The sequence below is a fragment of the Myripristis murdjan genome, chromosome 23, assembly GCF_902150065.1.
Source record: "Myripristis murdjan chromosome 23, fMyrMur1.1, whole genome shotgun sequence".
NCBI classification, from domain to species: domain Eukaryota; kingdom Metazoa; phylum Chordata; class Actinopteri; order Holocentriformes; family Holocentridae; genus Myripristis; species Myripristis murdjan.
The window spans coordinates 699,582-716,496 of record NC_044002.1 but is presented as its reverse complement, the minus strand read 5'-3'; the positions used below and the strand labels follow the sequence as shown (position 1 = coordinate 716,496).

At 41.4% G+C, this 16,915-nt stretch overlaps 1 protein-coding gene across 1 annotated transcript in view; it reads right to left on the bottom strand.

The window, feature by feature from the left end:
• lemd3 (LEM domain containing 3) overlaps positions 1-13,747 on the bottom strand; it is a 36,518-nt gene extending 22,771 nt beyond the window's left edge. The window contains exons 1-5 of the mRNA XM_030045774.1: positions 12,326-13,747; positions 5,334-5,374; positions 4,693-4,762; positions 3,321-3,394; positions 1,998-2,077 (exon numbers count right to left, since the gene is read on the bottom strand). Of these exons, the coding sequence (XP_029901634.1) occupies positions 1,998-2,077; positions 3,321-3,394; positions 4,693-4,762; positions 5,334-5,374; positions 12,326-13,661 (1,601 nt within the window). The 5' untranslated portion in view covers positions 13,662-13,747. The remainder of the gene's footprint in view (positions 1-1,997; positions 2,078-3,320; positions 3,395-4,692; positions 4,763-5,333; positions 5,375-12,325) is intronic.
• Positions 13,748-16,915: the final 3,168 nt, after the last annotated feature.

The window sequence follows — 16,915 nt, the reverse complement described above, 5'->3', positions numbered from 1 at the left end:
CATCAGCCCCATAGCGCTCCAAGATACACTATATTACCAAAAGTATTCGCTCACCTGCCTTTACTCATACTATGAACTGAAGTGCCATCCCATTCCTAACCCATAGAGTTCAATATGATGTCGGTCCACCTTTTGCAGCTATTACAGCTTCAACTCTTCTGGGAAGACTGTCCACAAGGTTGAGGAGAGTGTTTATAGGAATTTTTGACCATTCTTCCAAAAGCGCATTGGTGAGGTCACACACTGATGTTGGTCGAGAAGGCCTGGCTCTCAGTCTCCGCTCTAATTCATCCCAAAGGTGTTCTATCGGGTTCAGGTCAGGACTCTGTGCAGGCCAGTCAAGTTCATCCACACCAGACTCTGTCATCCATGTCTTTATGGACCTTGCTTTGTGCACTGGTGCACAGTCATGTTGGAAGAGGAAGGGGCCCGCTCCAAACTGTTCCCACAAGGTTGGGAGCATGGAATTGTCCAAAATGTTTTGGTATCCTGAAGCATTCAAAGTTCCTTTCACTGGAACTAAGGGGCCAAGCCCAGCTCCTGAAAAACAACCCCACACCATAATTCCTCCTCCACCAAATTTCACAGTCGGCACAATGCAGTCTGAAATGTACCGTTCTCCTGGCAACCTCCAAACCCAGACTCGTCCATCAGATTGCCAGATGGAAAAGCGTGATTCATCACTCCAGAGAACGCGTCTCCACTGCTCTAGAGGCCAGTGGCGGCGTGCTTTACACCATTGCATCCGACGCTTTGCATTGCACTTGGTGATGTGTGGCTTGGCTGCAGCTGCTCGGCCATGGAAACCCATTCCATGAAGCTCTCTGCGTACTGTACTTGGGCTAATCTGAAGGTCACATGAAGTTTGTAGCTCTGTAGCAATTGACTGTGCAGAAAGTCGGCAACCTCTTTGCACTATGCGCTTCAGCATCCGCTGACCCCTCTCCGTCACTTTACGTGGCCTACCACTTCGTGGCTGAGTTGCTGTTGTTCCCAAACGCTTCCATTTTGTTATAATAGAGCTGACAGTTGACTGTGGAATATTTAGGAGCGAGGAAATTTCACGACTGGATTTGTTGCACAGCTGGCATCCTATGACAGTTCCACGCTGGAATTCACTGAGCTCCTGAGAGCGGCCCATTCTTTCACAAATGTCTTGTTTCACAGTCTGCATGCCTGAGTGCTTGATTTTATACACCTGTGGCCAGGCCAAGTGATTAGGACACCTGATTCTGATCATTTGAATGGGTGAGCGAATACTTTTGGTAATATAGTGTACGTCCAAGGTGTCTGGTTTGGTAAATGTATAGAGACTTCAAAACCCTTCAACAAGGGATTATACATTCTTCTCACCCCACAGCTCATTTTCTAGGATAGATTTGTTTGTCACTGATATCTGATATATCATCAAGTGACACTGGTAATACTATTCTTTCAGACCACAGCCAAATATTTCTTAATATTCTGTCCTTTATTAGGCAAAATAGATCACCTACATGGAGATTAAATTCTAGTCTTTTATTAGAGGAGACTTTTAAGGAATCGCTGAGATCACAAATTAATTTTTACATAGAAACCAATTTATCAACAGCTTCATCAGCAGAGGTAGCTTGGGAGGCTTTGAAAGCATTTTTGAGAGGTCACATAATTCAACACTCTTCGTTTAAGAAGGAAAATTCTGCAAAACTACAACACACTGAAGTCTGCATCTCAATCTGTGTATAAAGGGCGCTAAAAAATAAGAGTAATTTGCAAGATTGTGAAAACTGACTCAAGTAAACTAGGACCAAAACCACTGCCATCTTTGTTGACAAAAACTAGATTAAAACAAACAAACTCCAAATGACTAAAATGTGACTAAAACTGAAATGCATTTTAAACCAGCCTAAGAATAAAACAAAATCAGAAAAGTCAGATTTCATAAAAGGTGAAAAAGCCCTGCGAGCACTGCAGAATAGAACGCAGACAAGGAAATTCATTGTCATTACTAAACGTACCTTATCCCAACATCCTCGCCTGTCGTGAGGATCCACTGCAGAGACTCATAAACAAAGTTGTCAAACTCCTGGTCCTGACCCTGAAAAGAAGAGATAGATTGCTGTGGGGATTGACAACACATATAAAGAGTTCTGTCACATTTCTGTAACTTTCTGTGACCAAGTCAAAGTACTTGGCATGACTTTTCCATGTACTTCCTTCCCAATTTGTTAATGATGTTTTTCAGTCTAGTTTCTACTTCAGGTTAGTGGAACATCATCTGATGCAATGAATGTGTCAAAAATGTGGTAAATACATTCAGCTATATTCTGCTACGTAACCCAGCTGGTTCCAGGATGAACCACTGAATATCAGTTAAGTAGACTGTGAAAAATGGTACATCCTAAACTAGGAAGAAACTCTCTTACTTCACTCAGCAGTAGGGTTGTCAAAAATATCGATACTCCGAAAAGTATCGATACTAAAAGGCCGTATCCGGATACGATATTAATTTGCCAAAGTATCGATACTACAGTGCACGAGCGTGTCATGCGCACTTGACAGGCAGCGCCGCAGGCCAAACAGCGCCCGGTAGGCAGAGCTCCAGCGACTCGGCCAGTGTTGCCAACTTGGCGACTTTCTCACTAAATCTGGCGACTTTCCAACTCCCCATGGCGACTTTTTTTTGTCAAAAGCGACTAGCGACAAATCTAGCGACTTTTCCTGGTGTTATTGGAGACTTTTCTGGTATTTTGGACACTGACATGAAAGTACGTATCGTTCCTCTGCAGTTCCTGTTCTCAGCGAGCAGCGGGTGCTGCTGCGAGCCCCTCCCCCGCCCCAAAGTCCTCACAGGTGGTCAGAGCCTCGAGCGGCAGTCGCAGGCAGCTGCAGTCAGAAGAGGAGACCCTCATCAATCGCGCATGCGCAAAGCCGCCGTTGACGCAATCGCAGAAAATGTCAATGTTAATAAAAATAGTGCTCAGTAGTTTGTAGTAAATTTGTAGTTCTAAAACATATGTCATTGTTATTTTTGCACTGTAAGTTAAAATTATGTTATTTGGGTTATTTTTGCAATTTGCACAGAGTGAAAACAAAATGTGATTTTATTTTTTATTTTTTTGATTGAAAAGGCTATTTTTGAGTTTTAATTTTAATAAAAATATTTTTTATGCCATTTTGGTCATTTTTTTATCCCGCGGTATCGAAAATGGTATCGAGTATCGAATATTTTCCTGGGTATCGATATTGAGTTTGAAATTTTAGTATCGTGACAACCCTACTCAGCAGTACTCAACCTTGACACTTTTTAATTATTTAAACAGGAAAATGTGTGTACATACCTCCAAATACTCTAAAGCCTCTTTCATGGACAGACTCCTGTTTGGATACTGCTGGTTCCCACAGTCATGCTGGCCTGAAATTACAGCATCAAACCATGTTTTGGCAAGTTGGGACGTTTCTGTAATATGGCCATAGATGTCAAGTGCACTCAACAGCTTTGGGAACATTTGAAACAGCTGGTACATCACAAAATACTGGGATGGTCCTTTCCAGCAAGGGTAGTTGATTAATTGAACTTCCAAATTGAACTGCCAAATCAGCCCATCAGAACACAAAAAACATCTTCCACTCTCAGAAACTCTCTGCTTTGAGTGGTTATAGTTTCAATAACAGCATCTATAACTTTATCATCTATTTTTCATGTTAGCCAGTGTTAGCTACCATGCTATGATCTCTCTTGCACAGCTAGATAACATCAATGTTTGTCCTGCACTACAACAGTGCTGACTGGCCCAGTCAGTTTTTTGTTGTAAATCTGGAACCAGGCTGGTGCTGGAATAATGCCAATTCTCAAATTCTGCAAAACCTTGTAGAATCAATGCCAGCGGGGACACTATGATTAAGAAATGGTAAATATACAAAGTACTGAGAAATTTTGGCTTGCAGCAAATAGTAAACTTTTTTAATTGATATTAGTGACCAAGTGTGTTATATAAAACCCAGGTGCCCCACTGGTCCTGCTTGTAGCCATAGGGGGATGTCCAGGAGGTCACCAAACATGACGGGTTTCATCCTCTAGCCAACATTAATGTTATCATCAAATGTTTATTTGATCCACCAAATAAATTTGAAGATATGCCACTCTGGACCTAACTGCTGACAGCGCCACCAACACAGTGAAATATAGTCCCCCTGCTTCCCAGCTGGACAAAAATTATTCAATAGTGTGTAAAAATATAATTTGGCTAAAAAAATGTGTGTATTAGGTTTTGAATAATGAAACAAAATTTTTTTGGTTGTGGACTTGTGAATCTCACTGAATACTGAGTCTTTAAATTGCATCTACGTGTGTTATTGCATAAAACACATGTTTTATGCAATAACACACGTGTTTTATGCAAATATTTCACACTCTAAATGTTCTGTAATCATTAGTTACTCATTACTTTACTGTATACGCCTTATTTCTGATACACACTTTCCCCATTCATTCTACTTAGAATGTGTCAATATAGCACATAATAATACATAATAAAGCTAATAACTTATTTATGTACTATTTAGGTTTCTTTTTTTGTTTCTTGCAATTTCTTTGCCATTATGCTATTCACTACTAAAACAATACAATATTACCACAGGGATCAAAATTGTTCCTAAAATTCATTACGATTCAAGAAGAAAACTACCAGAGCTAACAGAAGAGATACCCACCAGCAATGTGGGCAAGGTGGTCATGTAGGTTCAGCAAGAGCTTGAGAATGAGATCCTTGGTCGTCTTGTTCTGAAGGAATAGAGAAATATTAGACTGCAAGTCTCAAGTAAATAAAAGATGAAGGAGAGAGCAGTACAAGGTGGTTTTGACGTAAACATATTGGGAAATGAAAAATAATCTGTCAGAATACCAGAAATTAGGTCTTTTGATTTTGAGACCACTATTACTAAATTAAACTGCATTCAGGATCATTCAGTGTGTGATGCGCACAATGTGCCAGACCCTCATGGGTTTACAAAACACCAAAAATATAGTTCTATGATGAAAACGTATAATGAAATTTTAGATTATTATACAGCTCTGTCTTAAAAAAAAAACATTCTGCCTTCTTGTCTAAGCTTGGCAAATAAAATCTATAAGGATTCCAACCTGAATCACAACTCAAGTTTTTCATAATCATCCAGCCAAAAGAAAACATAAATGGGGGACATTTTACTAAAAAGTACATCACTTATGCCTTCATGAAAAGTACAATAACACAAAAAATGAACTCTACAAAAAACTCTACATATTGCACCAGTGCTGCACAACTTTGTTGTAGACAAGGCTAAAGAGAGGTCATAGGAAAATATCTACTTACATAAGAACTGTCAAACTCACTGCCAAAAGGGTGGTTCTTAACTGTAAGAGAAATAGATACAGAAGTTAACAGACAGAAACAGCATAATGTTCAGCAGAGATGCAGACAGCAGGCCACACAAAACATGGATTTAGAAAATGTTGGGGCAACAAAAGGGAAAAAAACACGGCTTTTCACAATATGATGTGGTATGTGAAGAGCAGAGGAGGTGTGGGATGTGACCATAGAGCAGACACCTAGCACATGACTCAGTGTCTGAACATGGAACTCAGTCAGCTCTGTTGATCATCACCAGCACCACCCAGCCACTTGGAGCTCTGCCACTGGACTATTTTGGCTGTAATTACAGTGGTCAAGAAAATCAACAGTGACAAAATCAATTTAGAATCAAATTAGGCTATGTCATATGGAGTATATTAACCCATCTGCCCATTACACCTCAACCTAACTATACACTGTAATTAAAGGAATTGTTGACCCAAGAAGGAATATTTAGTTTGCCAGTGCTGCTTAAAGGAAAACTCCACCCTCTTCCTCTCTTAAGACATCACTCTGTGATGTTCAGTGCATTCCACAAGTTATTTTGTGATGAGGTGTTGTATTTTCTTTTTGTTTGTTAGGTGCCTGGTTTGCAAAGCAAAGAAGGCATATATTATAATCCGCCATACTTATTACCAGTCCATTCCATTATTCCATTCTTCTGTACAAAATTTTAGTTTGCTACTCATCCTGCAGTTTTGGTGTCACCCTCACACACAAATACAACAAACATGTGGCCTCATTAACAAGAAGTGTGCTATGACTTTTCTAAGCAATCCGATGAACTGATTTTTCGCAATTCCGGTTAAACCAGTTTTTTTCCCATTAGAAATGAATGGGCAAATTTTTGCGATACTCTACACTGCACAGGTTTCGTGCTATGTCCATGCACAAATAACGAAAAACATGCATCTTGTCGAGGAGAAGAGGGTTATCAATATTCAAAGCAATCCAAGTTACCGATTTTTCACAACTGCAGTTTAAACGTGGCTTTTCGACACAATACACAGTTTACACAATAATGGCGGAATGTTTGGAGGGGGCCGCCAGAATCAACGTCCCCTCTCATTGACACAGAGATACACATGCAGCCCTGTATCTCTCCTTATCTGTCTCAATGGCCACGAGCACTGCTGCCAATACATGCCAGTCATAATCCCCACCAGTGGGGGTGCAAAAGATCAAAAAACTCACGGATCGGATTGTATCACGGTTTTACAGTCACGGATCGGATCATTTTTTTGGATCAGCAAAAAAAAAAAAAAAAAAAAAAAAAAAAAAAAAAAAGAAGACAAGACAAGACAAATATAACTTTGTCCATTTATTTTGTAAGACACTTTTGCCCATTAAATAAAAACATTCAACTAAAAATGTCCATCCAAATGTTTATTTAAAATTTTAAATTATATAAAAACAACTTAAAGTGCAATTTAAGGCATGATACCTTCTAATTTCGCGTTCCACAGTGCCTACACACCGTAACGGTTTTGTCCACCAGGGACGGTTTTTGCTATGGGCAATGTGGGCAACCGCCCAGGGCGCAGTCTACTACAAAAAAAAAAAAGAAAGGAAAAAAAAAATCGCCAGTTTTCTAGACTAGCATACTGACCTGCGTAAAAGACGACCCTGATTTTAAGACCCCCCTCTTTTTCAAGACCCTTTTTTGGAAAAATAGGCTACTTTTTATATGGACAAAATCTTGTTTGAATAAAAAAAGCCACCGGTCGGCATCAGGCAGGCCGGTGCCACGGCCGACTGGCGCCGCGGTAGGAGTAGTAACATGGAAGGGCGCACGCCCGTAATTTCGCCTAGAGCGGCAACATAGGCAGAACCACCACTGTTGTCCACCATTCTTTTTCCATCATCATTGTATGATACAGGGAAGCCAAAATGCTCCCATACATGCGACTTAAATGATGCAGGAGCTTTTTCAAGTTCCTCTGCTCCTCTGCTAGCCATGATTACTGCAGCACTTGACCAGTGTGGATTGCACATGCGCCCTTCACGTGAACGCGCACAACGTTTTTTTTTTTTCATCAACCAATTCGGACCACGCGCGTGCCGAACCGTGGAGGGGGATCCGTACGGATCACGGATCAACGATGATCTGTTGCACCACTACCCACCAGCCTAGCAAGTCCCTAGCAACCACCCCAAACACCGTAGCAACCTCCTAGCTACAACTTAGTAACCACACACAACACCATAGAAACTGCCTAGCAACAACCTAGCAACCACCCAGAACACAATAGCAATCATCTAACAACACCCTAGCAATTATCACAAACACCACAGCAACCACCTAAAAACTCCCTAGCAACCCCAAGGAACACCATAGTAACAATCCAGATTACCATAGAAACTGCATGTCAACAACTCCAGATATCTCAGCAACCGCTTAGGAACGTCTTAGCAACCACCCATAACACCTTAGTGTTATGACCCGTCTAAGGGTGTCCGAGACAGAACATGAAAAAGCCTGATCTTCCCCAGGTCCCAAGCAGCAACAAATACAAATACGCTCAAGTCAACAACAATGGGTTTATTTACATAAAATAAATAAATAGAGTTGGGCTGTAGCGTCAGGGTGGACCAAGGCCAGCATAATAAACAAAACACATCTAACTGGGAAGTAATCAGTATAACCTAACAAACCAAAGAAACCGAAGAACAACAGCTTACCTCCATAACTAATAAAGCATGAGAAAATATGGTCAAACAAAACTGGCAGTCTACCCGTACTAGGGCTGGGCGCTTATGGCAGAAATCAAAATCACGATTAATTGAACATTTTACCTCGATTGCGATTAATGAACGATTATTATCGATTATTATAGCTTGTATCTTTTGCAAACAAAACAGTAATGTCAAACTACAAAAAGCTGCATCTCTTCTAAACAAATTATTTCAAGTAATATTATTGCTATATTATTAGGAGTAGTATATATATGCACTAATAATAATAATATAGCGTGCCTGCATAGTAAGCAGGCTATATTAATTTCTCAGAATTTTGCTCCCTAATGATTAGTAGTAGTAGTAGTAGTAGTAGTAGTAGTAGTAGTAGTAGTAGTAGTAGTACAATAATTAATCATCAGTATCTAGGCTGTATATTATTATCATATCTATATTACTCTTATTCTTATTCACTACCCAGAATCACGGAGCGATGGACGTATGACATCATGACATTAGTTAGCTTCTGTTGTTCTTAGCAGCCAAGCTGTGTGCTGGCTGTGGGCTAAACGATGTGGTGAGGCTGTTTTGGCGGCTCTCTTTTTAATCCGCGCTGCTTAAACTGCTGGAAGTTTGCAGTGTACAGTGCCTGAGCGAGGAGGAATGGACCGTGTTTACCATGACAACAGGAGCATTTTGTGATGTGACATGTTGTGGTGTGGTAACCAGAATAACCGACATGGGCAGGATTATGTCGGTTAAGGGCCCTAAATGTCGGTTTCGATTACTTTTCGATTAATTGCCCAGCCCTAACCCCTACCAACTCCAAATCAAAAGAAAACAAAAATTCGCAATGAGTGGCCAGTTGGGAGAGAGGGAAGATCAGAATGCCCAATGTGATGACGTCATCCAGGCCATTTTTATAGCAGCCTAGCCTCCGGAGGCAGCCAATCACAATCGAGGAGTCGGAGCCGCTCTAATCATCTCCTCGTCCCCACACACACCTATTTACATAAGAAGTGAAAGACACACATACCAGGCATACAAAATACATAAGAAACAAACACAACACAAAAATTACGACCACAGTCGTAAAAATAGCAACCATCCCCAACACCCTGGCAACGCCCTAACAAACACCTACATCTCCACAACAGGAATGAAAGTCCATATCATATCACCATACCCACTGTTAACCAAAACACTGGCAACCACACAAAACAACATGCGCATAGAGCAGCAGGCACATTCAAAACTTCTTCCGAAATTTTCTAGCTTTATCTATTGTTCCTCATATATTTTATTTCAGTGCCTGATGACTGATATCCTGTGTTTCCCAAAGTGCCTTTCTACAACCAATGCCATAAATCAATGGCGGGTTTTAGGTGTATTAATAGAGGTAGATAGCCACATAGTGCTGGGATTTTCAAAACGTTTTCATGTTCTGGACTCCCAAGTTGATTTTCAGTAAGCAACGGACCCCCCTCTGAAATAATTTTGCCTTGGCACCCTGATAAGAAAAGATATTTTTGTTTGTATTAATTAAGTATTTATTTATGTAGATGCCAACCTTGAACACTGGCAAAGATTCAAAAAGGTGAGATTAAAATATTATGTGAAAATAATCACTCATTTTTTTCTGTGCCATGACTACTTCTAGCTATTTGATTTTATACTCAAATTAACCCTTCGAAACCTGAGCAAAATTAACTTGATTCCTCTCAAAACATGGGAAAAAGATGAATAGTAAAGTAAAAACAGTTAGTAAAAATAATAATTGTTGTTACTGTTATTATTAATAATATTATTAATACTGGCAGTAGTAGTAATAGTAGTAGTATAATTATTATTATTATTATCATTATCATCATCATCATTATCATTATCGTTTGTTGTACAATTTTTTGTTGTGTTTACACCCCTGTGCCTATTTTGAAAGGGAAGAGTTTGTGAAAATGAGGGTGTGTCTGATAGCTGCCACATCCCTTATTAAAACATGTCCTGTGGCTGCACTTGCTCTTTGTCCCTGAGGGGCCTCAGCCTGATAAAAGTCAAGTATTGTCTGACTTGTCTTCCTCCAAAATCACAATCATCTCTATCAACAGAGATTTTCCTCCGTCACTTCTATTGCTATTGTCACAGAAGCTGCTTCATAGCAGTTTTTTACATCACTGAGTCAGCGGTCCTAGTTGTCTTTGAACGCACCACTACTACAAGTGAGCTCAAATAACAAACAGAGCAGCATGACACAGAACAAAACTCCCCACAACAGTCCAATATAGAACAGGACACAGCCCAAACAGGATAAGATGATGAACTTAAAAAAGTGTCATTTGGATAGGAAATCAGTAATTCGCAAAGTACATTGCAGACAGGTTGCTGCATCAGACTCCAACATGACAAACATCTTCTACCACTTACAGAAGAACCATGAGAGGCCAGAGCAAGTTGGGAGCCAACAGGAGGCAAGTGTTGAAAACAAAAGCAAACCTCAGTTCTGTTCAATGTCACTTCCAAATAAAGGGAGAAAACAGAAAGTGCCTTTCATTTGTATTCAGTTCACAGAATTTTCAAAAAAGTAATCATGATGCATGTGATTATTTGGTAATTACAATTTTTTCATCAAATTTACAGAAAACATGCTACATCATGATATATATATCATTATCAAGATATGAAACTATCTATATCGCGATAGAAGATTTTGTCCACATCACACAGCCCTACTCTAGGGGGCAGCTTCCAGGGGGGTTAAAGACAAGGATTATGGAAAATGCCCTTGTGAATTGAAATAACTACTTCACTTTCTGGTTCGTGAACTGAAATAGTTCTAGATTTGTCTTTATCCAGATTTAAATTATCTGATTTCCCAGGCAAATATTAGTGTTAGTCCTAAAGAAAATGGATGGCTAAACTAAACGTCCAAGGCAGTGGGTTAAACTTCATATAACTGCTGTTTGTCACAGACAAAACAGCGTTCATCCTATGTTTCTCCTCCAGTCCAACCCAATTCTTAGTTTTTCTGGATTAAGTGGAGGATTTACCAGCATCACTGGGTTTTCAAAGTAACCCTTTGCAGAAATTTGCTTACTTTCATCTAAAACATGGGGGTGGACGCGCAAATTAGCAAAAAATGACAGGAAAATTAGTGAGAAATAAGTAAAGAATTACAAATAAAGAAAATTACAAAACGGTAAAAATCACCCAACAAAATATTCCAAAGGTGTCGCCCAAACACGTGGATGTGGTGGAATATCACTTTGAATTTAATCAAGGACTCCAGGAGGAGTGAAGAAATAACTAATCTGAAGTTAAGATGTGTTTTGGAAAGCTGCTTTTTATGCTATGATTAACTATTTTGGAATAAGACACAGTCTTGTTTTAATTAAATCTGTCTGTGTCTGCAACTATGTATCAGCTCAATGTAAAAGTGCAAAATTATGTATGTCGCATTCTATTTGTATTTAGAAGGTGGAATGCAAACAAATGGTGATCATTGACCCCATGCCATCTATCAGCAGACTACAACTGAATACTTGATAGGCATCAAGAAAGTGAAGCCACCCTGCAGTGTAGTCAAGGTTTAACAGACAGCGGGGGAAAACTGTATCTTTTAATTTAGTCTCCATTAAGACTTTGAGTGTGTGTGTGAGAGAGACAGACCATGGCATCCTATCCCCTTTCATGCATACCACTGAGTAGAACTCACATTTCCTTCTTCATTTCATCTCTAAACATTTTAGACTAGATCATAAACCCGTGGAGCTGGCAAACAGTAGTGGCGGGCTGGTGTGCATACAAGCATCACTTGGAGATATGACAGAAAAAAACAGATTACATTTATTCTTATACCAGGAGTTTTAAAACTTTTTCACGTTCTGGACACCTGAGTTGACTCATTAAGCCCTGGACCCTTGCTTGAAGCAACTTTCCTGCCTAGAGTCTGATTTGAAAATATGTTTTGGTTGGTGTCTATTTTGAAATTGTCTAGGTGTCAAATAAATTTGTACATATCTCTCTGTCATAGCCATATCTAGTGGGAGGGAAAAACAAAAGAAAATGGGGGAAACTTGTTAAACAAATACAAAAAAAAACTGAAAAAGTACCTGAAAATTAGAAGATGAAAACCAATGTGTTATATGCAGACTGTATCAGTGTTCAGATCTTTAAAGGAAGTCAACGGTAAGAATACCTTCAAGTTTGGGGTATTTTTAGATAGTTTACATTGAGTATGATTATAAAACTGACAAATGACCCATCTTCTGCCGTGTACTCACTGACAACATCCACCTCCGGGGATCCAGAGCCGCTCATTCTTAGGTACATGAGACCCAGCAGCAGGAAGAAGAGGCATGCGGCCGTCAGCAGGAACATGGACAAGTAGTGGGCGCTGAAGCCACCGGAGGAGGATACTTCTTCCCTTTTGAACTGCTGGAGCAGCTCTTCCTCCGGGACGGACAGCTTCTGTTTCAGCACTGCCTGGCTGTAAGAATGGTTAGGGCCAGTGTGGTTGGAGTGGTTGGCCCGGTAGGTTTGGGACAGGCTGCTGTAGTTAGAAAAGCGGGGTCTCAGGCCAATACTGAACCTACTAACGTTGCTGGAGGAGGTTCCCTCCTCGCCGTCGATGTGTTTCTTGTTGCTGGCTTCACCGCCGTGGTCCCCAGTGAGGGACACGTAGATGGACCTCCTGGGGAAACCGCGGCTCAGCAGGCCGCAAGACGAGGCCGATTCTCCCCTTTTCCTTTTGCCCTCCCCCTCCTCCCGGTCTCCCACCATGTCCAGACTCCCTGGCGGGTCATCTGTTCTGTTTGCTCCTCCCGTCTCAGAACCCCGGCCGACGCTGCAGGGAGGGGACGAGGTTTTCGAGTGGCTCCGTCTGGACGCCAGCCGATCCCGCTGTCTCTCTAAGGCACCCAGGCCTCCGTCCTCCTCCTCGTCAGAATCTGAGTAATCTCCGGCTAGCTTACTCGTATTCAAATAAGACGCCCTGTTTCCATTTACAGAGCGAGAATCTTGCTCTGCTTCCCCCACATCACCGTCTTCCTCTCCCGGCTCCTCGTAAGCCCACCTCCCCACACCGGGGCTGGATTTAGCCCGATCCTCCCAGCCCAGAGAGCCGCTTCTTTTTCCGTCCGGAGTCGGGGAGGACTTGTTACTGTTCGCGGTACTCCCAGCTCCTCCGTGACTCTTTCTAGCCGCGCTGGGTGTTCCTGTAGGCCTAGTCTGTGGTGTTTGTTGAAACCTGGAGCCTTGGTCTCTCGTGCCACTGTGGTTGAGGCCTCTTCTTTTCAGTGGAGTTTCAGCGTCAGATTCGTCAGAGCTGAAGCCGAGGACAGAGGACTTCCGGCCCGGTCTCCTGCTGGAGCTCAGGTGCGTGACGTCATGGCTGGCTGGCCTGGCTCCCGCCGTGTTACTGCCGCCTGCGGTACTGTTGATGCCGCCGCTACTGCGTGTTTTCCCCGACCTGGATCCCCGCTGCTGCTGCTCTTCGCGAAGTTTCTTCAGTTTCTTCAAATACACAGGACGAGTGTTTTCGGTGACCGGACCTGGAGTGAAACCAAAGCGCTTTAACTCGGAGAAAAGCTCCTCATCAGTCAACTGAGCAGCCGCCATCTTGGACAAAACTCCCAGAGAAGGCTCTATGAGGGAAATGACGTAGTGGTGAAGTAGGTTAGCCCCCGCTGGGCTGCGTTCACAACCAGCAGCAAGTCGGTCACAGCGAGCGCTGCAGCAGTTTCCCCAGTTCCACAGAAGCATGCCAGATTATCAACTCCACTAAACCTTCGACATATCCCCGTTTATGTCTCTCCGAACTAATACTTTTACTTCCTTGGCAGCTTGGTGATAATTGCTTAGTGATGTGAGAAGATGTGTTCCAGCAATTCCGCTGTTCACAGCCTCTCCAGCATTAGGAGGGCTTCCCTGTGGCAGGCCCATGTAGGCTATTTAAAAAGCGATCTGTGAAAACGCATGATCATAAAAAATCTACCTATGTCTCCAAGGTTAAGGCTTTCTGTTGACTAAGGTTGGAGCAGGGCCATTTTTAAGCTTATAATAAACGTTGTAAAAATATACTAAAATAGCAGATCACGGTTTACAACTAATGGGCAATTGACAATCACGAGTTAACGATGTGGCAATGTGAAGAAAAATCGTACTACATAAAGTAAGCTACTCGGCCCATTTTCTTATATTGCTCACATTTTATATCTTTAAGTGTTGCCAAAAAATTAGCACATTCCCTGCTAACGGGTCCCAAGTTATATATTATATGTTTATGCAATTTAATTCTATTTGAAGAGTTATGGCAGTGGTTTTTAAAACCTTTTTCTTGATCGGGACCACCTAAGTGACTCTTATTAGTCCCTCCAGGGAGTCCACTCCCCAGGGGGTTAGCTGTTCTATCAAGTGACTGAGCAGAAATTACAGGGTGAAATGCTCCAGGCTACAGTAAGTATATATATATATGTGTGTGTGTGTGTGTGTGTGTATGTGTATACACACACACACACACACACACACACACACACACACACATATATATATATATATATATATATATATATATACACTACTCACAAAAAGTTAGGGATATTTGGCCTTTGGGTGAAATCTATGGAAAATGTAAAATGTTCACGCTACAGTGATATTATATCATGAAAGTAGGGCATTTAAGTAGAAGCATACACCGGTGATTTCCTCATCTCAAACAATTTCCTGAAACAAAAGCCAACATCAGTGGTGGGTATACCACAACAAAAAATGTCAGTGTCAATAACTTGTCATGTGCCCTTGAGCATCAATTACAGCTTGACAACGACGTCTCATGCTGTTCACAAGTCGACTTATTGTCTGCTGAGGCATGGCATCCCACTCTTCTTGAAGGGCGGCCCTCAGGACATTGAGGTTCTGGGGTACAGAGCTCCAGCCTCTACATGGCGACTCAGCTGATCCCATAGGTTTTCTATGGGATTCAGGTCGGAGAAAGTGCAGGCCACTCCATTTGAGGTACCCCAGTCTCCAGCAGCCGTTCCCTAATGATACGACCTCGATGAGCTGGAGCATCAAACACCTGATGTGAATTTTGCCGTCAAACTCCTTGTTAGAGAACAGCAACTTGTGCAAAAAGTACTGAAACACTGAACAGTTGGACATGTGCATTCAAAAGTTTACAGAAGGTCACATTAAGTTCACCTGTAAAGGTTAGAATGCATTTTAGGTTCATCCTGAAATTTCACCCGAAAGCCAAATATCCCTAACTTTTTGTGAGTAGTGTACATATATATATATATATATATATATATATATATATATACACACATACATATATATATATACATATATATACATATATACACACACACACACACACACACACACACACACACACACACACATATATATATATATATATATATATATTTCCAGGAGGCTAGTGTGAATGTTGCTCCAAGTGGCATCCACTGTCATTTTTGTAAACTTCCCTTGCCATCCAATCCCAAATGTTCTCAGTTGGATTTAGATCAAGGGAACACACAGGATGGTTCAAAAGAGTGATGTTATTTCTCTGGAAGAAGTCCTTTGTCAGGCGGGCATTGTGAACTGCAGCGTTGTCCTGTTGAAAAACCCAGTCATTATCACACAGACGATGGCCTTCAGTCATGAGGGATGCCCCCTGCAACATCTCCACATAGCCAGCTGCCGTTTGACGCCTCTGCACAACCTGAAGCTCCATTGTTCCATTGAAGGAAAAAGCCCCCCAGATCATGATGGCGCCCCCTCTACTGTGCCGTGTAGAAAACATCTCAGGTGGGATCTCCTTGTCATGCCAGTAACGTTGGAAGCCATCAGGACCGTCAAGGTTAAAATTTTTCTCATCAGAGAATAAAACTTTCTTCCATCTTTCAATGTCCCATGTTTGGTGCTCTTGTGCAAACTCCAAACGGGCAGTTTTGTGCCGTTGAAGGAGACGAGGCCTTTGAAGATGTTTTTTGTTCTTAAAACCCTTCTCTCGCAGATGCTGTCTGATGGTTATGGGGCTGCAGTTGGCACCAGTGACAAGCTTAATTTGGGCCGAGGATCGTCCCATGTCTTGACGGACAGCCAATTGGATCCTCCGGCTCAGGGACGGTGAAATTTTTTTGGATCTACCACTTGACTTTTTTGTTCCATAACCCTCAGGATCTTTTAAGAAGTTTAAAATGACTGTCTTACTGCGTCCAACCTCAGCAGCAATTGCACGCTGCGAGAGGCCTTGTTTATGCAGCTCAACAATCCGACCGCGTTCAAGGAGAGAAAGCTTTTTTGCCTTTGCCATCAGGAGGTCATGACAGTGTGGATACCTGACAGAAAATGACACTGAATCCACATTTTTGTGAAGATTTGGGCTTTTAAAGGCTGTGGTCTTAAACTTTTGATCAGCTGATGAACAGCCCGTTTCAGTTTAATGGTTGTTTGCAATAAATTGCTTACTCAATTTTTTTTGTCTCACTCCCATTTCTTCTTTTTGCATTTTGAAGCACTAATTAGAACCTTCTTAAGATCCAACAGTGCAAAATGTAAATTCTTGCAATTTCTCAACTGGTCTTAAAATTTTGATCAGGAGTGTATATATATATATTCTCTCAGATAATGCACCCCAGAAAATTTGTTAGCATTGGAATAACATAAAAAACAGGGGAAAAAGCCAAATCTGTTGTCATTCCACATAGAACTCCAAAAATGGAGTGGACAAAATTATCAGCACCCTCAACTTAATATCTGGTAGCACACCCTTTGGAAAAAAATAACTGAAATCAGTCACTTTGTGTAACCATGAATGAGCTGTTTTGAGATCTCTCTGTAGGTGTTTCATAGGATTTACACCT